General features: G+C 50.3%; 1 protein-coding gene and 1 long non-coding RNA gene across 2 annotated transcripts in view; one reads left to right on the top strand and one right to left on the bottom strand.

The window, feature by feature from the left end:
• Positions 1 to 722, top strand: part of LOC144178484 (glutamate-gated chloride channel-like) — a 109181-nt gene extending 108459 nt beyond the window's left edge. The window contains exon 9 of the mRNA XM_077706385.1: positions 529 to 722. Coding sequence (XP_077562511.1) covers positions 529 to 702 — 174 coding nt within the window. The 3' untranslated portion in view covers positions 703 to 722. The remainder of the gene's footprint in view (positions 1 to 528) is intronic.
• The window catches only part of LOC144178485 (uncharacterized), a 61153-nt gene extending 38610 nt beyond the window's left edge, over positions 1 to 22543 (bottom strand). The window contains exon 1 of the long non-coding RNA XR_013324019.1: positions 21090 to 22543. This is a non-coding gene — a long non-coding RNA (uncharacterized LOC144178485). The remainder of the gene's footprint in view (positions 1 to 21089) is intronic.
• Positions 22544 to 23119: the final 576 nt, after the last annotated feature.

Here is a 23119-nt window from a genome sequence, read left to right as displayed (position 1 = left end):
GCTCGCACCCCCTTCGCTAATTGTTTTTCCCTGCAACAAAAGCTGAAACTAGCATATAACTGCTTGCATTGGGGGAATAACGACCCACGCATGCGTGCATTCTTCCGATAACAAACTGCGCAAAAAGAGTGGTGGTGACTTGCCTTCGCGAGCACAGCGATGCCAGCCTTACCTTCTAGAATGAAGGCGCAAAAAAACACCAAGCACTGGGGAACAGCAGCAAAACATGATAGGAAGCGATTCAATCTGACTCGCGTTCTAGCCGTTGGAAGATGCAAAAGGAAAGAGCGAAAACATTGCGCGCTAGCCATGCCACGAAACTCCCCCATTTGTTTAGCTTCTTTTCGGAGAGCTTTGCTGAGGCGACGACTGGAATAAAAGGGCTTGAACCAATCCCGGTTTTATTTCGCGTGCAAAGCTCATACGGAAAGAATAACAAATGGTCGGTGGGCCCGCGGAATTTTAAGGGCTACAAGCAGTCGCGGGGGCGCTCTGTCAAGCTTGCTGCTCGTGCTCCTTCTGTTCCAGGCGCAGCTCGTTCTCGACAAAAAGGGACACACGGAGGTGCGCACCTTGGTACAGGCTCCGCGCAGCATCAGCAAAGTGAAGGCCAAGCAAATCGACCAGCTCAGTCGCGTCGCATTCCCAGCCCTCTTTCTTCTCTTCAACCTTGTCTACTGGCCCTACTACATTAGATCATAAAGAGTTGTTATTTGTGTGAACGCCCTTACTTTGGTTATATGCAGCCGGCATACACTGACAAGCGGAATTATATTTTAGTCACTTTTTTTATTTCCCAGTTCGTGGTTTATTTCTGTCTGGGAGACGCTGCGTCTGCTTCGGAGGGAAACCTTGATGTCAGCACATAGGAATGAGCAATTTTCATCAGTAGTTAACCCTTCCTGAAGGCAGGCAAGTTGATAAACATACCAAAAACTATCCGTGGTACCTGTTCCAAAGCGAGCACTTGTCTAACATCACTATTTCTTAGCCGTTGAAGATAGTGCACCTCTGTCAAGTCGGGCTGGATAAGTAAGGTACCAAAGAAGCACGTCATGCTATGACTAACCGTGGCGGCTTCGTACGAATGGGGAACCCACAGGGCTGACACAAAGGTAAGTTGGAGAACGGGTAGAAAATAAATTGCTACAGTAGATCGGTGTACAATGAGGCCTGCGAGCACGGTTTCGAACAAGCAGTATTAAAAATGACGCTGACAACAAAGAGGGATTGTTAAGTTCTAGGAGGGTGAATATACTTTTATTTAGCAGCATTGCGCGCGGGTGGGCGTAGTCCTTAGTCCAGGAACCATCTGGTTGATTTTGCTGCCGTCATCGCCCGATGCACCAGCCGTAGCTGGTGCACTCAAGAGTTTTTAAGAAATTCAAGATGTGGTTTGAAGCAGAATAAATTTCAATAAAAAATTCTGTATAAAGACTGAGGTCTCTTACCTCACAGACGGGAAAAAATCGTTTTCCAGTCTTAATTAGGAGCTTCAAGGACATTTTAACTCATAGGGAAGGTGCGATGGCATGCAGTGTGAACATGTACACAGCAAAGTTTGTTTTTTTTCTTTTAAGATGATGGTCTAGCATTCAGTGGTTTGCCGCGCTAGTCATGCACATGGGAAGAACAATGAAATGAAGTCAAGCTATAGAACAGGCAGTATGGGCAAATTGAGGGGAAACAACACTACATCCTGAAACAAGCTTTCGTCCTGAAGGGCTCAAAAAATAATTCAGGTCATACCCCGAAGTTTTTTAAAAAGCCTGTATGTTCAGGTGTGTGGTGGGCGTTCGTTCCATTTTGTCAAGCTGCGGGTATAGGCAACAGACCAGTCAGTGGCGTGTTACGATTATTCGGGGTGCAGAAGCGATACCGGAAAGGGAAGCGGCGACGACGGCGCCCGCCCTGGCTGGCGACATGGTTGTTCTTTTACGAATGGTTAGCTTTAATACCGCATGCGTCCAACAATGATGAAGACAGCGCACCATTGCAATTGTTGCTGGCATGCGGTATGGCGACGATTGGGAAACGCTGAGACAATAATTTATTTTGTGGCCGTTTACTACAAGGGGCCTCAAAGCCCATGTTACTTCGGCATTAAAATCCGGATATGAATACCGACATCCCGATCCCATACCCTGCTAGTGGGACTCGGCGAATTGAACCAAATTTCCTTTAGGGTACATAGGTTTCTCTCCTTCGAAGCTGAGCGGTGGGTCACTGTCAACAACTATAGTTAAGAAATTTTACAAGGTGTGTGTAAATTGTTCGTGCCAGAGATGGTGTCAGAATGACGAAGAATTTGAGAACAGAACCATTTTACTAAGAATACACCTTTATTGCAACACTGCCAACCATTGAAAGGGAAAAAATAACGAACTGGTTAATCGATAGGCTGAAAATATACAGGTATTAAGGGCTCTATCTGCGTCAACTCTGAAAAATTACTCCCACCTCCCCTCGCGGGAACCCCTGTGTAGATGCGACGCATAGGGGGTTCCGTTGTTGTTTCCGTTAGGTTGATTCTCCCATCGCGTGAAACGTGCCGTGAACCCCCTGCCGCGGCTGTGACGCAACGTGGCGTGGCTATGACGCAACACAATGCAACACAATCCACTTTAATCCAATCCAATCCAAATCCAAGCCAAGCCAATCCAATCGAATCCAATCCAATGCCCCTCGCGAGAGAGTGTTCGCTATCAGAGAGGAGAGGGGGTGAGCGGCGGAGAGCGCAGCTCACGCGGCGAGGAGAATGAGGGAGGGGTGTGGACGGACAACGACGCCGTATGGAGGGACAAGGCGAGTGAATGAGATGCAGTCACATTTAATAAAGCATAAGAACGTAGCGCTATCGTAAGACACGTGCCTACATTAAGCAGTGAAGGCTGCACTCTCCACTGACACATGTTCATTTGTTATTTACCTGAAGTTGGTTGAAAAGGTCTTGCCCACGTTAAGGTCATATCAACTTTGTTCATAGTTTACTCTCGGCCTTTTTTATCGCGACTCAGAGCCAACCAAACCGAAAGGAGAACCTACGATGAACTATTTTAAACCATTGAGGCAGACTTCAATGTTCACCATAAAAGTGCTCATTTTTTTCCGTTCAACTCTATGTCCCGAAAAAAGATCACGAATGATCAAGCAAATAAGACTCAGTTTTGCGTATTTGGAATTTAACTTGGTGGCCCGCTTGGTCTTATGCCCAAAGCATATATCGTGCTCCGGTGGTATTTTTAAAAGCAGAATAAGCGGGAATCTCGGAACGGTAGTAAGCTATAAGCTCTGCAAACTCACCATTCCTTGCGGCACTAATACTGGGGCACTAAGTGAGACGCATGCATAAGGAGCGATTTAACTAATATAAGCATCGCCAACCCAACGAAAAAGTCGAGGAACAAGTAGAAAAGCGCGCCAACAAATTCTGTTGCGCTTGTAATGAGCAGCCCGCAGGAGGACAGATAAATAAGCTGACCAGAAGGCAGTGTAATTTATTTCACTATGACAGAGATAATGAGGTGAGCGCAATGTATTTCAGGTTTACCGATACTTTTTAAATAGATTTTGAGCCTTCCCAAGCTGTTTTGCTCCGAGTCCTCGTCAATGTTATCGCCAGACAACAAAAAACCAATTCCTGCGTGGCTGAAGGACGAGAGACAGGAGGATGCCAAAAACCTGTTCTCAGTTTCACAACTGAATGCTTCGGTCGGTTTACAAGCTGCCACCTACGCTTGAAAAATCACACCCTTTTCCGTCTAACGACGATGATGGTTTATCGCAAAGCTTTCTTGTGTGGGTTTCCTTGATTGCCTTCTGGATTTAAACTTTGACTAGTTGAGCTTTGAATTTGACCAGCACGCAGTTTGGTCTTTTCATCGCAGCGTCTCTGACATTGGCCATTTCCCATTCGATTTCTTACGAAGAAATCTTGCCGTTCAACCAAAGTCGTCGTTAAATGGAGGACTGGATGATTTTGCTGCTTAATTTTGCACTTGCATGCACCCCTCTCCACATTCTAACTGCTTCCAGCGTGTCGAAAATGCGTCTGTGCTGGAGGAATCGGGCTGTTGCACCCCTTTTTGAAGCAGCTATAGTGGCGCGTTTTTGGTTTCTGCACAAGGAATTACACAATTTTTTTAGGTACTCGGTCAAGAATACTTAAGCATTAAAAAACACAGGCGGAAGTTAACACTGTCACATTTTTTAACCATTGGCGCCACCCTTTATTCCACGCAGGTGGTAAACTGAGAAGGGCAGGTGGCCGGGGGGGGGGGGGGGGGGGGAGGGGGGCTTGGTAGGATGGACTCTTGGGTGGTTGAAAAACTTTGGCTCTTGATAAAATGACCACTATAAACATGGACCGCTTCGACTCTCAGACTCCCATGCTGTCACTCATGAAAACCAAAGGCACAGTGCTCACGGTTACAGGAAGAAAGTGTAAACTGACGCGACACTTCCACGGCCATACGGTAATCGAACTCGTATTTAAGTGTCTTTCACTTCAAAGCACACGTATCGATGTATCCCACCATTAAGGATGGCTTGCAAACCGTAGTTATTGAAACCAGTGCAGATAATTTAAAGTGGTAGGAGTGAATGCTAATATTAATAGCGTTATTCCTAATCGATTCGCGCGAAGCCAGGCGCAGAGCGCTGCAAAAAGCGCTCATGTCGATGTAGCCCATTCCCCAACTTAGAAGCGTCAAATAAGTTTACGTAGGCGTTAGTGGATTTAAGAAGAAATGAATACTAATAATAGTAGCTTTATTCGTACTTAGAGCGGGTGGAGCCAAGCGTAGATCGCTGCAAAAAGCGCTCATGTCATTGCAGCCCATACCCAACTTTAGAAGAGTCCGACAAGCCTACATAGCCGTTCCTGCATCTAAGAACCCAAGAAATCTGTCTAGGCTTCGTTTCACCGCGCACATCCAATCACAACACCACCAAAATATTAAAAGCACCGAAGCTACCGAACCAAACCCGGCAAAACCAACAGGGGGCTGCGTAGTCCAATGCACCGGGTCATTCCACTGACGAGGGGAGCGCCGAGTGGTGGCGCCACCCGTACAGCTGCCCGGTCCCTATAGCTTAGCGAATTCCAAAGCTACACCTGCGTTATGAGGCGCGACGGAAAACGGGCTTTTTAGATGCGACGCTGAGAGGAGCATCTCTTGCCGGCGGCACTGTCCTTCCTGCGTCGTCGTTGTCCTTGTCCGCACAGCTGCGTCTCTCCTCCGATCACCCTCTCTCCTCTCGCCGTGATAGCGCGCCCTCTCCCCCAACATCTGTGGCGCGAGCAGTGCGGCGTGCTCTCTCACTCCGCCGGTGGGCGGCGCTGCGCGCGGCGCAAGCGCACTGTGCGCATGTGCAGCGCCCGCTCTCTCCGCGGTCTCCTCTCCTTCGGGGGCGCTGCGCATATAAGCGTAGTGCCGCGCTCCGGCCGGTCTCTCAGTCGGCGGTCGTCCACGCTACGCTTGCTCTCTCTCTCTCTCTCTCTCTCTCTCTCTCTCTCTCTCTCTCTCTCTCTCTCTCTCTCTCTCTCTCTCTCTCTCTCTCTCGCATTACCCGACGATTGCTCACGCAATTCGAGTAATCGACCCAATGTAAACGCACAATGGAACCCCCTTCAGCGTCGCATCCCACCAGGGTTCCCGCGAGGGGAGGTGGGCGTAATTTTTTGTTTCGGTTTGGTTTTTGTGCTTGTTTTGTTTGTTTTGTTCGCTTTGTTTTGTTTTCCTCACAACCAGTTTAGTTTCCGTGGATGCTACAAATTTAACCCCTGATCCCACCGTACAGCGTGGTGGATAGCCCACGTAAAAATTTATTTTGTTCATCTTGCGTTGTAATACACGTTGTTACGAATGAGCCCGCCGCCGGGCTTCGTTTCAATACTTGGCTGTGCGGCGAAGCCTCCACAACGTGCGCCTTTCAAGCAGGCCCCTTTTGTCGGTGACACACGCTTGCAGCGAGCTCCGACGTGCCTGGATCTCTGGCGCCTATCTATCGGCGCGATTATAACCGACGTTGGCAGACGAGGCACGCTCCAACTTGCCCAAGGACGCAGAAGCCCCGCGTCCGCTGCGGAGACCTCCTCTCTCCCCTCTCTCAGATTCAGCGTGCGACGCTACTACCGGCTGCTCACGAACTGTGGAAAGAGCGTTGTGTATGTCTGTGCCGTTAGTGTCGGGTGCACAATCTAGAGGGAACGCCTGTTTCGACCACTAGCGCATCGGGCATAAATAAGACCACTCCAAGCGCTGTAGTTCATTCCTGTTTGAGCAGTGAATCAATGCTGTCACTCTGCTAGAGTTCTGTACTGTAACCTCGCCCGTCGGGGCATTGTTCTTTGGCTTCGGCTCATCTCTCGCTATGACGTAAACAAGTTACGTTTTGCCTACGGCTTCTGGACTTCTTCACGGCAGCAGCACTGGCTGGCCGCTCGCTTCAAACCACGCTACCACACGTATGTCGGAGGCGACGGAGCTCGGCTCGGGTCGGCCTTCCCGTACGCAGCAACGGGTCGTCAGCGGTGGGATGACAACGTTGCAACAACGCCTGTATATACATTCATAAACTGGTTTCGACGCAACTTCATTCTTGACCTCTCTCCATAAACGGCAAGCTCAGATCTCTTTAAAATTCAGCAAATTTGCACTACGTGAACAGCATAAAACAAAGCTTTATTGTAAAGAAACAACAAATCCGCTTACATTATGTCAGCAACCCTGCAGTGAACTGTATGATTAAATCATCGAGATTTTGGTAAAATCCCCATGTGGTCAAAATTAATCCGGAGCCCTCCACCATGGTGTTCCTCATAGCCCAAGTGTAGCTTCGGCGCGTTAAACCTGTAAATTTTATTTCGAAAATGTTTAACAAATATCGACAATTTGTGTGTTTGAGTACTTAGATTAATTTCTAAACATAAGCCCTTGAAGATTTGTTGGGAGGCCTATATGGTGGCATTAAAATTATTGAATTACATAAAAGCAGACTACCTTGAAGCCTAAGCTATTCTCTTTTACCAGACATGCTGTCACTCCGAACAGAACCTTCTCACAGTGGAAGGTAAATACGTAAAACGTCCCCAGCTACTCATTGAACGTGCTACTAAATGCGGCTGCATCAATGGCATGCATTTATTTGGTCGTTTTTTTTTACGACGTATGAAGGCGTGCAAAGATAACCCTTCGGACTGCTTCGTAGGAAATGTGCGGCGGGATGTTCTGCGCCGCAATCGTGATATGACCGCCTATTTTTCCCTGTTTATAGAAACGTCCACCGATAGGATTCCTTCCAATAAACTATCTGTTGAGGTGCGTTTACGAGCTTTCCCTGCTCGTTTTATACTCACTTCGGTCGCCCAGTCCATTAGCTCTATGACCACCGCTGCCACCACGGAGGAAATAAACTATGGGAGACTGCGTCACGGGACAATCTTGAAGCCTAGTCATAAAAAGTAAGAAAAAAAACTCGCCAGCACAACCTCTCCAATGGCGTGACAGGCTAGCGGTAGGTATTATTGCGTCGCGCGGTCGCCCACACGCCCTGTGGTGCGCGTGCTTGCATTTGCTCAAGGCCGTGTGCTGGCGCCGGGGAACTCAAAATGCACTGCTGATAGTGTGCACAAAGCGGTCTGCCGGAGCTGTCAGTTCTGAGGGGAAAGATTTAGATCTCTATGTTTCATGGAATGCGTGAGGCACAAAACTTCAGTGCCCTTTCACTCTGTGAAGAAGGATGAGCAGCGAAGATATGGGCCGTGATGTTAGAGTCGTCTTGGCCGCCAATTGTCATTTAATCTTTTTCCGGATAGTTTCATCGAAACAACGGTTAGAGCCGTTTTATGTAACCATACTCGCTCCGTAGGTGGCCATGTATAGATAACAGACAGTAATTTTGCAACGTTTACAACTTCACTGTGAAGTAATTCGAACCAGTAAATGAAACTCGGTGCAATGGTAGGGTTGTCTTAGCGGCGAATCGTCATATAATTTGTTTCATGATACTTTCAATAACTTAAGAGTTAGTTCCATCATGTGTAATTGTACTACCTCGGCAAATGTCCATACTTCACTGTACAACCCACAATGGGAAAACCAGCTAAAGACGAAGCTTCCACCGATCCCCTTAATGTTGGCATGAGCTCTAAACCCCAATACATTCCTGGGAAAAAATTTTTCGGGAGAATATAAGCCGTTTTTTATCAAAATATAGAGGCCCTAGGGCATTTTGTCATTTTTATAATTTTTTTGCATACGCTGAAGGTGTGGCGCACAGTCTTACGATTCCTGGGATTTGAGTGGGCGCCGCAAGGTGGCGCTACACTCGCGTGCGATTGTAATCGCTTGCGGAGGTAATCCGCTGGATCCTAGCCAAGGACAGCTTTGCTGTAAAAATTGTTCTGAGGTACCGAGAATCGCACAGAAACTCGGAGCACCAAACGGGGATCGCGCACCGTTGAAGGGAACCGGCAGTGTTGAAGGGGAGTCGGATGAGGGATCTAAGAAAGGGCACCGGAATGTAGCTCCCGAGATTGGTAGGTAGGTGCTGCACGTAGCTTGATTTCACTCGCGCTCACGCTCAAGCTACGCGGCGAACAGGTGGTTCCTAGAGATGGCAAGGTGCGGAACAAGCTCCGGAAGGTGCTGTCTAGGGGGCTGGTCAAGTGGCGACGGCCGCGGCCAGCCGCAAAGTTCATTAGAAATTTCAACAGCACACCAGCAAAAGGTAGAAATACGGGCTTGCGTGTTCAATTATTACAAAGTTCTAAACGTCCCGGCCCGGTGCAGAAGTCGTCAGTACAAAGCCCGACGTCAGGTTCTTCGTGCTCAGGTTGATCAACACTTATTGGACGTTGCGGCGCTCTTTTTGATGTAACTGTGCTGCCCGACCCACTTCCAGGTAATTAACCCCTGTATGTCCACACCGCAGGCAGCCCCGGATTCACTGCTGTCTGTCGCACACGCAATGCGCCATTTTTGTTTTTGTTTTTTTGTTTGTTTGTTTTACATGAATATGGTGCGGAGGGTTATGCCACTATTCTCGCGCCTGCACTTCAAATCAGCGGTTCGGCGCCAGTTTTTTTTTTAATGCACTTATTAGATATAAAACGCGGCACAAGCCGTAAGAAGTGCGTGAATCTCAGAACATAACACACGTGAGCACCACGTGAGCACCACCACACATGAGCACCGACAAAGCGAATGTATGCCAGTGTGAACGCGAGAACAAACAAATGTTTTCGTTTTCGGAGACACCTCACAGTTGAGAGGGCACTATCGAAATTCTGCGATTAAGGGAAGGGATGGCAGAACAAAAACTCTCAACAAAATACGAAAAGCAAGCGTCTCAGCAAACCTTGTAAACCTTACGCAGTCTCATTCCTGTTCTGTGCGTGGACAAGTTTACGGCCGTGCACTCGATTTCAGTGCTGTGTGTGAGCTGATTAATAGGACGAGTAGGTAATGTCTGATGTTTTCTTCAGCTCTCAGCTCCCAGGCATACTTGCAGTTACGGGTGAGATCTAGCCCTCCCCTCGCTTTGTAGGGGCGGCAGCAATATTTCCAGGACTTTACGGGGGGAGCTCGACGCCTTGCTTTGAAACGCTCCGAGCGCAACGCTGGCGACTCAGGTGTCCAGATCGCAGAGCACTCTAACACAGCGCCTCGGGAGTTGTAACTCCTACAGCTCCGAAGGCAAGGCGACAGTTCCGACAGCTTCGAAAGGCGACAGTTCCGACAGCTCGGACGGCCACTAAATCCTGCCACGATCTTCGCCGACAGCTCCCACGATACAGCGCGCCGGGGGAGACCTATATGTAACCGAGGTGAGGACTGTGAGGTGTCACACGAGGTCAGCTTGCGAGAGCTGGTAGCTTGACATCATGCTCCCTCCTATGGCTTCTACCCTGCACTACAACGATGTGCCAGATTCTTACGCCGGTACAAGTGATCATTTCCATTCTTCTAAAAGAAAACGCTCTCCCCGTTTCATTCATTAGGAGCTTTGGATGAAGAAGGCGGGTTCGTGATTAACTTTAAAGAACCCTCAGTTTCTCATACTTGCCGCCGGAAGCTTCCTTCTCTCCCCCTCCCCCTCCGCCTTTCTAATTCATTGGCCCCACTCGCCGATGCCGGTGGTTCCTTTACCGACATGGCTCGCCCCTACCATGAAGTCATCTAACCTTACTAAGGGACTGCGGCGCTAGATTGTGTGCGCCAGGTTTTGAAGCGGCTGTGTGAAGAGAAGGCAATAACGAGTCGCTCAGCACTGCCATGGCCCGAAACGGCGAAATTCTTTTTGTCTGTAAAGGCGACCTAAATTTAGGTCGCTCATGAGGAACCCTTGATACGACGAAACAAAAAAGCACGCGTTCGCCAACAAAACTGTGCCGTATTGTTTGCGATACCTCCGCCGGACAGGAACGTAACATAATCGGAATATATGGCCAGACACCAGAAAACCGTTTCTGTTAAAACTCAAACTGTGGTTAAACGCACACCGAACCACACCCACGCCCTGAGGTAGGCCTTAAGGTAGGGGCCTACGGATTAACTCAGGCATCTTGACGATCTTGACCCGTGCCGAAGTTTCGACACAACGGCGTTCTCGTTTTCTTCCTCCGCAGAAAATTATTTTCTCGCATTTAGTGACAATATGACCAAAAATAATTTATTCAGATTGCCGGTAATGGCTGTCGCACAAATTTGAAGCACATTTTGCAGTTGTTCGCAACCCGCTTTGATGGAGGCAAGATGCTCTGTTTGGCGGATATAAATATGCAAAGGCACACGATTGGACTGATGTGAAGCAGGCTTTAAAATATGCCAAGCGCACAAATGTATGGCGCGACTGCGTGCATGCTTCAATCGCTGTTGAATGGCAGATGATTAAGCACGCTCCACCCGATGCCAGAAGGTGCACGCCTGCAACAATGTGTGTTTAAGCCCCGTCACTCATTCCTGGAGACGAAAGGGGAGCAAATCGCCGCTTCAGTGTCTATGCTATGGAGACGTCTTGGCATTGCCCTTCGCTATACCGTGCGCCTTAAATTTACAAGGTATAGTGATCAAAAGCATCGACCTATCACTTCTGTTTCAACGTATGAGCGCATTGAAAAGCAAAGTATAAATGCCACAGAAAAAAAGTAACTTCCTTGACTTCTATAATAAAAATGCAAGCTGCGAATCAAGTTATGACCCTAACCACGATTCTCACGGCGAAAGAACGAGGCGCCAGATGACTTTATCGAATACAATGATAAAGCCTATAAGATGAAAGCACACACCCCACTGGGCTGAGCAGAAGTATATTTAAATTGTACTTCTTCAAAGGGACGCTTATTCAGAAATTCACCGTATACTCGTAAAAAATTATAGGTTACAATTTTACTCCTAGTCTGCCAGACGTGACACACGCTACGCGATGCACGTACTCAGAGTAGATTGGAGAAATCTCCAGAAAGGTTTACCCTTTTATAAATGGCAAATATTCTGTACTCCACGGCATATACGCACGACAATAATTAACTTAAACTAATTAAGCAAAGCGGTTGCTCACCTTGTTACTTATTTTAGTTTCACACACGCGGATTCTCACCTGGGAAATATATCAGGAAAGGAGACGTGTTCATATCGGCTCCGTTCTTAATGCCCGCTTTCGCAGTGCTAATTTGTTTGGATCCCGAAGATGTAATTACCAATGTGTTCGTGAAGGCATCCGCTATCACCCGATACCCGAATTTCCATCGAAGGTGCGTTTTTCATCGATTTATCGGACTTTTCCTGGTTCATCGCCACGAGGAGCCGCTAAGCCTAAGCGAACCCAGGGCTCGCTAGGCCTAGCCAGCCGTTCTTCTGCCACGACAACATGGAGGGCTCCGCCGCCGCTTCGACGCACCGTTCCCAGGTTTCCCAAATGTGCGTGCAAGTAAACGGAGAAGAAATTACACCCGAGGAATTTCAGCGCTAGCACAGCAAAGAAGAACTAGCACATCGGCGGGCACAAGAGCCGACCACTCCGGCAAGCAACGCAGGGTGAGTCGACTTCTCGTACCGATACTCCGAGCTCTCAGCAGAAGCCTAAGTTCAACAAAAACTTCCGCACCGCAGTGATTCGGGCAGCTCGCATGCCAGCCATGCCTGCAGACGAAATTAAGATCGTCGTGCGGCCCCGCGGAGGACTCGATATTTTCAAGGCAGGAGCTGCATGCGTGGCAACCGCCATCATGGCCGCAGCAGGAATTGAGAAGGCAGATCGCGCTGAGGATATGGCGTGTCCCAATACCCACCAGAACATTATGGTGCTCAGCCCTCCGAGCGTCGAGCGAGCGGAGAAGTATGCTCGTATTCAAGCTATCAACGTCCAAGGCAAAATGTACGACGTGAGCGCTTACGGAACGACCGCCCACGACACAGTCAAGGGCGTGATTAGGGGCATAGGGCTTGAGGACAGCGAAGCCGAAATAATGCAGCAGATCGTTACTAAGTACAACACCCTTGCCGCAGGGGCGAAGCGTATCGGGAACACGACGACAGTAATCGTTCTGTTCAACAGTACCAAGGTTCCCAGGTATGTGCGTTACGGATCCACGCTCTACCCGTGCAGTCTTTACAGGAAGCAAATAGAAGTTTGCAAAGTATGCGGCAAGGTCGGTCACAGGCGAGACGTGTGCCCCACACCAAACGTACGTGTTTGCCTTACATGTGGCGTTTGTAATCCAAAAGAGGGCCACATGTGTGTCCCCAAATGCAAGCTCTGCGGCGGAGAACACCCCACCGAGGATCGCTTCTGCAGAGCCAAATAGAAGGTTCCATACGTCGTGCGGCGAAGGCGATGGGAACGCCGTAACGCCGAAGAACGGCAAAAACAAGCACTCGAATCAAGCTCGTTTCCACGCCTTGGGCGTTCCCGCTCGCGCAGTGCTTCCCGTAGCGGATCACGCCGCGCGTCGCGCAGCGCATCGCGCCATGCGTCACGCCACGCTTCCCGTAGTGCATCGCGCGCGCATCCCGCTGCCGTGACTCATCTGACAGAGTCAGCTGGGCGGACGCCGCAAGGGGCAAAGTTAAAAGTAGCAGCGTTAGTTCCAACAGCGCCCCTACTGGCCGAAGCACTCCGAGCAGCTGGCAGGCGTGGACAACCAGCCCCTACTACAAGGAACTCGAACAACTCCGCGCCACCAACGCTACGCTGGTAAAAACCACGCGTCGGCTTGCCCAAGAACTAGCCGAAGTCAAGAAAGAACTCCAAGCCCAACAAGCCCAGCCAATCACTGCCCCACGTCAGTCTAACGAGACACCTACACCCGCCCTTACCACCGAGCAGAGCACCTGCACGCCATCACACCAAGGCACACAATCAATGGACACAGCCCAAGACGCGCTCCAGGAAGAGAAGACCACTGATCCAACTCCCAAGAAACGAGCACGCATGTCATCACAAAACCACACGGAACTCACCGAATTGGAAACTAAGCTCGAAGCAAAAATTGAAGCGATCGGTAACACGTACGCCAGCACGGCTGCCGTCACCGACCAACGAATGGCGCGACTGGAGGAGTTGATCACCACGTCTTTCCGCAACATACAAGAGCAGTTCGGCTTCATTGAACAGACTCTCAAGCCCATAGTCTGCAGCCCCATCTTTGCGGCGCAATTTGGCAACCACCCATACCTCCAAGAACAGACGCAAGCCCCAACTCCGCTACAACCATGTCCCAGCCCCAAGCCAGAATAGGATCGCTGCCGGGCCTTACGGTCTGGCAGTGGAACTGCCACAGTTACAACAACAAGAGAGCAGTGCTGCAACAACACATCACCACAGTAACCAAGAAACCCGACATCATCCTGCTTCAAGAAACGGCGACGGCGACCCCCACCCTCCCTGGGTATCGCGCTCACGTTAGCCCGGCGGAGGGACGAGGCGTCTGCACGTTCACCCGCAAAGGAATCACGTTCATCGAGCACCAACTCAAACACGGCCGCAGCAGGGTGGAGTGCACCTTCACCGAAATACTTCCAAGCAAACAACGGAAATGCAGCCTGTTCATCGCCAACATCTACAGTAACCCCAAGCACCACACACAGAAATTCAAGACCCTACTACACACAGCCAGCACCCAGGCCAAAGACAACACGTTGCTGATCGGAGGGGACTTCAACGCCGCCCATCGAGCGTGGGGTTACATAAAGGACACGGCCAAGGGACGGGACCTGTTACAGGATGCCCTGGACCACAACTGTGCCTTGATAACGGACCCCGCTCATCCCACCCGCATAGGAAACTCCGTAGCACGAGACACCACACCAGACCTTACATTTATCAAGAACGACCACATGGCAAAGTAACATGGCACAACACTGGCGTCGACCTGGGCAGCGATCACTACATCCTCGAAATTACGGTACCCAACCTATTCCGGGCCCACACCATTGCACACAAGTGGACGGACTGGGACAGTTTCCGTAAGGGACGTCCCACGACAGCACAAGACATCACAGACATAGGAACCTGGACGGCAGAGCTCCGCGATGCAGTGCAGTCGGCCACCAAGACCGTCGAAACGGACGAGGACGTCGTTGCCATGGGCAGCCGCCTGGCCCATCTTATCGAGGCCAAACGTTCGATACAGGCGCGTTGGAAGCGGCAACGGCTGAACCGCAAATTGAGAAAGAAGGTGGCCGACCTAAACAGGGCCATTCAACACCACTGCAAGGTCCTGTGCCGTCAGCAGTGGAACGAAATCTGCAGCCGAGCTGATGGGCAAATGCACCGCGGATGCACCTGGAATCTAATTCGGCACCTTCTAGATGAAACCAAGACCAAGTCACACCAGCGCGACCGTCTGGCCCGCCTCATGCACACCACCACACAACATCAAGGAAAAGATGCTGTTATGAAGATCCTAGAAGCCAAGTATCTGCCGGACACGCCGACGGAAACCCACCCGCCGTACAGTGGGCTGCCCAACACGTGGCTCGACCGAGATATTACCATGTCAGAGGTACGGGTAGCGCTGCACGAGCTCAATACCCGCTCGGCAGCCGGCCCTGACCTCGTTACCAACAAGATGCTGCGCAACCTCGATGATGCATCGATCGACGCCCTAACCCGTTACTTTAACGAATGCTGGCGGCCGGGCAAACTCCCTAGACAGTGGAAAACGGCAAGAACAATCCTGATCCCGAAACCGGGCAAACCACCGGACATTAGCAACCTGCGTCCCATCTCGCTCACGTCCTGCGTGCATGGGCAAGGTGCTGGAGCACGTGTTAGCCACCCGATGGCAAGACTACTTGGAGAACGAAGGCCTCTATCCAGACACGATGATCGGCTTCAGGCACAGACTCACCACACAAGACGCCATGTTGCAACTGAAACAAGAAATCCTCGACGACAAGACACAAGACAGCAAAGTAATTCTGGGGCTCGAATTACAAAGCGCATTCGACAAAGTCAAACACTCAGCCATATTAGCCGAAGTATCAAGACTCAACATGGGGGTAACGAGCTACAATTACATCGAAGACTTCTTGACCAACCGCACGGTGGAACTGCACGCCGGAGACCTCAAGCTCCCTGAACGCAAGCTCGGCAGCATGGGTACACCGCAGGGTTCGGTCACCTCGCCGTTGCTGTTCAACCTCGTCATGATCGGGGTAGCGAGGGTAGTGGCGGCGACCGGCGTCCGGCACACGATCTACGCCGACGACATTACCCTGTGGGTGGCCGGTGGCACCGACGCCAGCATCGAGCAACAGCTGCAAGCGGCGGTTACCACCATCGAGCAGCACCTTGAAGTGTGTGCTCGCCCGCCAAATCCGAGCTGTTCGTCTTCACACCACTACGAGCGGGACGGAAACGCGCTCCCCCTCGAGAGTGCGATCACATCAAAATCGTGACTCCATCGGGGCAACGCATTCCCGAAGTTTCCAAAATCAGGGTCCTGGGACTGCTGCTAAACAAGAGCGGCCGCAACGACGAGACCATCATCAAGATTACCACCAAGGCAATGGAAGCCATCCGGCTTATACACCGAGTCTCGACGCGACTGGCTGGCATGCGTGAAGACAGCCTCGTGCGCCGCGTCCAGTCCTTCGTAATCAGTCACATCGCATACGTTGCGGCCTACCTCAACTGGCACGTCACCGAAAGGACCAAGATCAACACGCTGATCCGACGGGCTTACAAGACGGCGCTGGGCTTAACGGAGACCACGAGTACGGCTCGGCTCCTGCAGCTCGGCGTCCATAACACCCTAGAGGAAATAGCCAAGGCGCAGCTCACCGCGCAAATGGAGCGCCTCTCTGCCACCAAGACGGGCCGCAGTATCCTGGTGTCCCTAGGTTACAACCCGCGAGCTCCCAGCCGGCAACCGTGCGAAATCAGCGAGGAGGCGCGGGCCCACATCCGCGTGGACCCCATCCCGAAGAACGTGCACCCCGAGTACAACCAAGAACGGCGGCAGGCGCGGGCCAAGGCGCTCATCAAGCAACACGCCCAAGACCCGCACGCCCGATACGTAGACGCTTCGGAATACGAACGAGAAGGCTTTGCGCCAGTGGTCGTTGCGGCGGCTACCGGCACCAAGACAACGGCAGCGAGCGTGCGGTGCACAGACGCCACAGACACCGAGGAGGTTGCCATCGCTCCGGCGATCTCCGAGGCCGAGTGTCGCACCGTGCTCAGCGACTCGAGGAACGCCGTGCGCAACTTTGCCAAGGGGCGAGTGTGCGCGCCGGCGGCCGCCATCATAGGCAAGCTCAAGCTCCAAGACCGCGGCAGCACCATCCGTATCAAGTGGTTCCCGGCTAACGCGGGCGAGTGTACATCCTCACCGAACTACAACGAGACGGCCCATTCGGCGGCGCGAGCGCTTGCCCTCCGCTCCCCCGAGAGTGACCGTTCCGTGTGGTGGTTTGAAACCAAGGACCGATTGACCAGTTATAGCGAAGTTACCAAGTGTTATCGAATACCTCGACGGACAATGCCGCCTCCCCACCCGGCACTCAGTCGGGAGGAGGCCGTCATCTTAAGGCAGATACAGACCAGGTCACTCCCCACCCCGGCAGTGCTACACGTGCTTCACCCAGAACTCTATCCGAGTGGTATGTGCAGTGTTTGTGCAGTGGGTTTGGCGGATCAATGGCACATCATGTGGGACTGCGCCAGGTTCCCGACTGAAGCTACCTCCAAGACATACCCGCCCGAACTTCAAAGTGCAGTGGAGTCTAAAGACAAGGACACTCAACTATGGGCCGTCCAGCAGGCCCGGGGTGCGCTCGAAAAACACAAGCCTCACGACCCGCCACAAACGGCCCGAACTGGGGTATTGCAAAGTAGGGCATAACCCCGGGTCGACGCTTGGCCAACGTCACGACGAGGTAAACCATCGGTTTCCGGCATCAATAAAGTTATTCCTACCTACCTACCTACCATATGAGGAAAGTATGGGTAGCGATCTTCTTCCCATCATCACGTCCCTCCAAATGGCAAAATCTCATGGAAAGGCCACACGCAAGTGCATGTCAGCCGTCATAACGTAGAACAAATTCAGGCGACACCTAGAAGAGCTGGAAGAACTCCGCACGCTTAAATAATTGACGCAACTAATGAACGCCGCCAAAGAAATGGTAGCCGAAAGCTTTCGCACTAAAGCAGAGGCCCCAAATCTTGACCGCCCTCTACTTTAATAGAATGCCTTGCAGGGCAACTTGGTGGCTCACAATAAAAATATAGCGCAAAAAAGAGGGGGACAAAGAAAACAAGTAGACGGGGTGAGCGCTCACCCCCAACTAGTTTTATTTCGAAAAAAAAACATCATGAAATAGACGAAAAACGATATGTGGTTCTCGCGTGGAATTGACTCTTACAGGCCTTTAAGTCCAATCGCCGAGGAGCCAGAACAGAGCTCCTCAAAACGAAGATTGAACGCATACAGCAATGAAAGAAGCGGAGGAATACACAAACAGGCTGCAGCAACAGAGATGAGGGGATTTTGAACGGGCGCCTCCATTTTCTCCACGCCTTGAACCTCTTTCATGCTATGAAAGGCTAGAAGGCCCGTATAAGCCGTAGAAGAAACACGTCAAGTCCTATGCGTCGTCGTGTTTCTTGTAGCGCTTATACGTGCTCTTGTGCTACTATGCGATGACTCGGCACGCGCGGGGCAGTGTGGAAAGTGGAGTGTGTGGCTGTGGCTGCTGCCACCGTTCGGCGCCGCGACACGCCCTAAAGCGCGGTCCCAGTGGCCTCACTCAGCGGCGGAACAACCACGAGCGAGCGAAGCCCCTCTGCGTGGCAGCAGGATTCTCAGACGTAACATCTCCATAATTCCGGTCTATATAGAGTTTGCTAAATAAACAACCCTGAAAAACAATCCGCACAAATGTTTTCCCGAAATTTGAAAACAGGGCCCGCAGCAGAATTTAAAAACATTAGTTTAAGCGCAAAACTTCAAGCAATACTCCGCGGCGTTCGAACGGACATGTGCATTCAAAGGCGTTCAACTGGACAATAACGTTTTCACATTCACAACACATAACAACTGGTTAGGTGGGCTCGAATTTCTTCGTTTTTCGTGTAGGAGGTAAAGATTGTTACGTTTTTTGTCGTCAACGTATTATTCAGGCTTTTCATTTGGCCGCCACCTTTTTCGTCATTGGTGCAGCAACGAAATGTAGAGCGCACAGATAGCAAAGTTCATCCAATATTGAGAAAGAAATAACCTTAAATCTCCTGCCGATATTTCAGATGTGTACTGCGTTAAAACCCCTCGAATTTCGTGCCCTCCGGTCGGGAAAAGGGCGGAATAGGATCACACAGGATGTAATGAAAGCTTGGCGTGTAAGGTGTACGCCCCAGTGTCAGTCATGGGACATCCCTGTGGGAGAAGCAAGAACCGTGGTCCTTAAACAGTTATATAAAATAGGATAAAGGCTTACTTCCGACAGAGCGGATGGGATCGGAAAAAAAATGGAAATAAACTTACTGGACGGAGTCTGAGACCCGGTTACAGACTGCAACGGACATTACAGTGTACAGTATTTATGAAATAAAAATCGCTGATATGACACCATTACATGTTCTCTCTTGTGAAATATAAATGATTTTTTATTTGGCAGCCTATCACAATGTTTTTTAACATTTTTTGTAGACTTGGTAATTATGACACGATCCCAGAGGTAATTTAGCTCGGAAGGCAAAATCTCTCAAATTACATGGTGGCCAAACAATCTAAAGACTTTTATGCCTTGCTCGAAAAGGAGAGCCGGAAACTTGGGCGACGTAGAGGACAACCACAAGGGCTTGTGGTTGTCCTGTACTTCGTCCAAGTTGTCCGTTCTGTTTTTCAAGCAATCTGTTCCCAACTAGGCCAACGTCAATATTTAGTACTTATATGCTTCGCTGACTTCGGTTTGGCGTGTGGGCTGGAGAAACAGAATGACATCTTTTCTCGTGACGCTGTTTGCGGCAACACTAAAAGAAAATCTGGTGAGAAAATTTCAATTGCAATGGTTGAAGGTGTCAGCTAAGATAATTCCGCTAATTGTTTCCTTGTTTAGTCTTAGTCCTACTCAGTGTTGCCGGTAAGGTCACTGATTTAGCAGTCCATTTTTCTTCCCCAGACAGTCTGGCAGCATTTGTTCAAACCTAGTTAGTATAACCTGTAGAATTAGTTCTTCTTGATACGTTTCATTAAAGCATTAGTTTTGTTTCTAGAGTTTCTAAACATGCCCCAGTCAACTTTTGAACTCGATTTAAAGAATTTCTCGCATAGCTTATTGTTTTCATCTGTCGTTGTCAAGCATTCGCTTGATGCATAAAATTTGCCCTCCTTCGTAGGCTCTGTAATTGCAGTTACACGAAAAGGAACCGAACTTTTTTCGTATGGGTCTTCTTAATGATACAGCTGATGCCAACTTACTGCAGTGATTTTCGGGCAAAAGATTTGTAATACACAGCCTGTTCATATTTTGAACTTTTTAAACCTACGTCAGACTCAGTCATTGTTCACGGAAAACGGATCAAGAAAACAAAATACAACTGTGTTTAATTTGAAAGATCTTGCCTTTGGTAACTCACTCAGCTCCACCTCAGCAATGAAAGATGTTTTTTCAACCAAATAAACATGGAATATATTAAACAACGTTCACATATTGTGGTACATTGACATAATAGGGACGAAATATGGGCATACCTCAGCAAAATTGGACGCCACTCACTGGCACTCACTTAAAAAACATGTTTGTCCTCAAGCACGCCCTCGCGCTCAGTCACCACTTGCACTCACCCTCGCTTACGCTCATTACTCGTCCTGACTACTTGCACTCACTCGAACTCACGCTCACCACTCGTTCTCTCCCTCGCACTCACTCACACAAACAGACAGACACACACACAGACATCAAAATTTTCAGGTGTAAGTAGCCCAAGAATGCCTATTGTATTTGAAGCCCTCGTGTAGGAGCTCTCGCGTTCGAGAAGCGGTGCTGTAAGAAAGGAGCAGCCTCCAAACGAAGGCACACAAAGCGACCGAGTGACGAAGTGTCTGCGACGCAAAATGACGAAAAAGCAACGCAAAAAGAAAGACGAAAGGAGGGAAAAGAGCGACGCCAGGTGACGAAGCGTCTGCGCGTAGTTCACAGAACACTTCACTTGCCGCAGTGACTTTACACTCAAAGCCAAGTTCGCCATTTTCCGGCGTCAGCGGCGTTATTGCTAACAGTCCTCAGGTATATATGTTTCATATACCTGTATAGGTAGAAGTTTCTGCGAGAGTTTGTGCTAACCATTTCCTACAGTAGTAACCGCTATTGGAATCGCAAATAATACAGAGGGCTCTACTGCGGTTACAAAAACTTACGAAATGCCGATACTACTATTCGCTATATATGTTAAGGTAATTCACAATTGCAGTCCCGGAAAATGAATGGCAACTAGCGGCACAAAGTGCAACCAGAAAAATCTTGCTATTTCCCTAACCCGGTTGCCGCAGCTATTGTGGTCATTATTAATTTCTCATGAGCGGACTATGCACTGTTTCCAACCAAGGGATGCAACGGTTTAAATAGTAAGCTTACCGGCACTCTTGGTTCTACGGTGATCCACCCTTAGAGCTCCAGTCGGGGGCACACAAATTGCACAGGAAACTGTTTGTATCATAATCACTGTAAGTCAAGGCACAAGTCCCAGAACACATGTCCTCTAAGTTTCTTTTCACCTGCAGTCTCCGCCATCACCACTGTGACTGACACAAAAACAAACCTTGCGAGCGCTGCGGTCCCCTACGAGGAAAATTTTTGTTGTCGTCAACTTGCTCCCAACCTCTAATTTAAAACGATAAACCTAACCAACTGCCACATTTTGAAGGCTTCACACAGAAGAAAGTCCTTTTCCTTGCAGTGGAAATGTCAGGAAATATCGCCGGAAACGGCGCAGTGCCACTCACGTCGTTTAGTCACCAGGGAACTGCCTGAACCACGTCTCTGTCACTGCTACACATATCCGCAAAAATCCACACCCATCGAGGAAGGCAGGCCCAACAGATTACGCGAACGCAGGCATCTACGTAAAACGGCCCGAAATCAAAGCACGGAAAAAAGTTCTCCGAGCGTCCTAGGGGCGCTGCAAGTGAAGCATCGTCTGCGAGTGCGAGCGAAGGCAACTGGCTGTCTAGACATGTGTGACGAGCCGTCTTTACGCGACGGACGGTGCACTAGCACCGGCGTCGGGCAGAAAACGCAATTTTACCACGTCATGGTGTCGGCAGCGTTTTCGCATTTAGCTCGCGAGCGCTGGCATCCTAAAAATTCCCCCGCATTTCCCCGAGGGGGAGAATGTGAAAGTGCGAATGCACGGTTGTCGGCCCGCTTGCGGCGCTTGCGCTCGGCCCCCGCAGCCCACCGCCTCGCCGCCTTCTCTTCCATCTCTTCCATCGGGTTTGTAGTATCACGTGTACACCACGCAGTTATCAAGCCGCTATAACGCCGCTGAGTCGCCAACGCACGCCGCTGACGACGTAGTTTGAATGCGTTAAAGATATAAGGCGCGTCTAACACTGATATCACCGTCGCGTCTGTGGCTTGGTCGGTAGCGCGTCGCGCTGCGGCCCGCAAAGTCCTCGGATCGAAACCTGGCGCCGGATGCTGTTTTTTCTTTAAAGAGCACTGCGGACGCCGCCGCCGACGCCGGCGGTGGATGGTTTGGGGTCGCTTATAAAGAGCATTCGCTCTTAAAAGCAGAGTCCATCAATGCTTCATTGGTCCTGAAACTCCCGGCTATCTTGCTCCGTGCTCCCGGCCAAGCTTCGTACGGGTACAAAGGCTACCGCGAAGGGCGCCACCGCAGATCGGAGGGCATCGGGCGGCCGCCGCTGCTCTGTAGCCAGACCGGCAGGCAGGAACGCAGTAGCAGCATGCCTGTTCGCACCAAATGTTTTCGCCACTCACAAAATGATAAGTCCATTTCAGCGGCCCACGACACGTAAAGCGAAAGCGCACTGCTGATAAGGCGGCGAGCGTCTGTTTTATCTTACTTCGTGGTCCGTTCCCTGCCAAACGCGCTCTGACCACGCCCCCGGCTGCCCTACGATCAACTCCAGCGCCGCGGCGCGGCAGCGTACGAAGCTCTCCCATAGCGTGACGGCGAAGTTTCATGACCAGAAAGGCATTGAAGGACTCTGCTAAAAGCATTGCTAGCATTGTAAGTCATTCCAATTACCGATCACGGCAACAATCTTCGCGTCATGACAAAGAGCCAGCGTTTGGGAAAACCCCGAATGCAGTGATGGAGGTAAAGAAAACAATAAACGGCATCGCTGCATGCCGCTGAAAGCCGTCGTGGCGATGGTTACCGATTACAGAAAATTAGCGCTAAACAGCTTCTGCCACTGACGAACAATTGTAATTGAATCGTGTTAATTAGGTTTGGTGATTAACTCGTACCAGTAGCTTAGTGACTAAGGCGCCGTGCTGCCGATCCCTGGGACGCCGTTTTGATCCCGTACGTTACGGCCGTTTTCTGATGTCGGTAAAAAACAAGAACGCCCAAGTGTCAAGATTTGGCGAAATTTAGCTTCGCCGAAAAGCGCATTCTGCTGAACAATCTTGCT

Source organism: Haemaphysalis longicornis, unplaced genomic scaffold (assembly GCF_048455015.1).
Source record: "Haemaphysalis longicornis isolate Haplotype H1 unplaced genomic scaffold, Haemaphysalis longicornis Haplotype H1 scaffold_4, whole genome shotgun sequence".
Taxonomy (NCBI): Eukaryota; Metazoa; Arthropoda; class Arachnida; order Ixodida; family Ixodidae; genus Haemaphysalis; species Haemaphysalis longicornis.
This window is presented reverse-complemented; position numbering and strand designations above follow the sequence as displayed.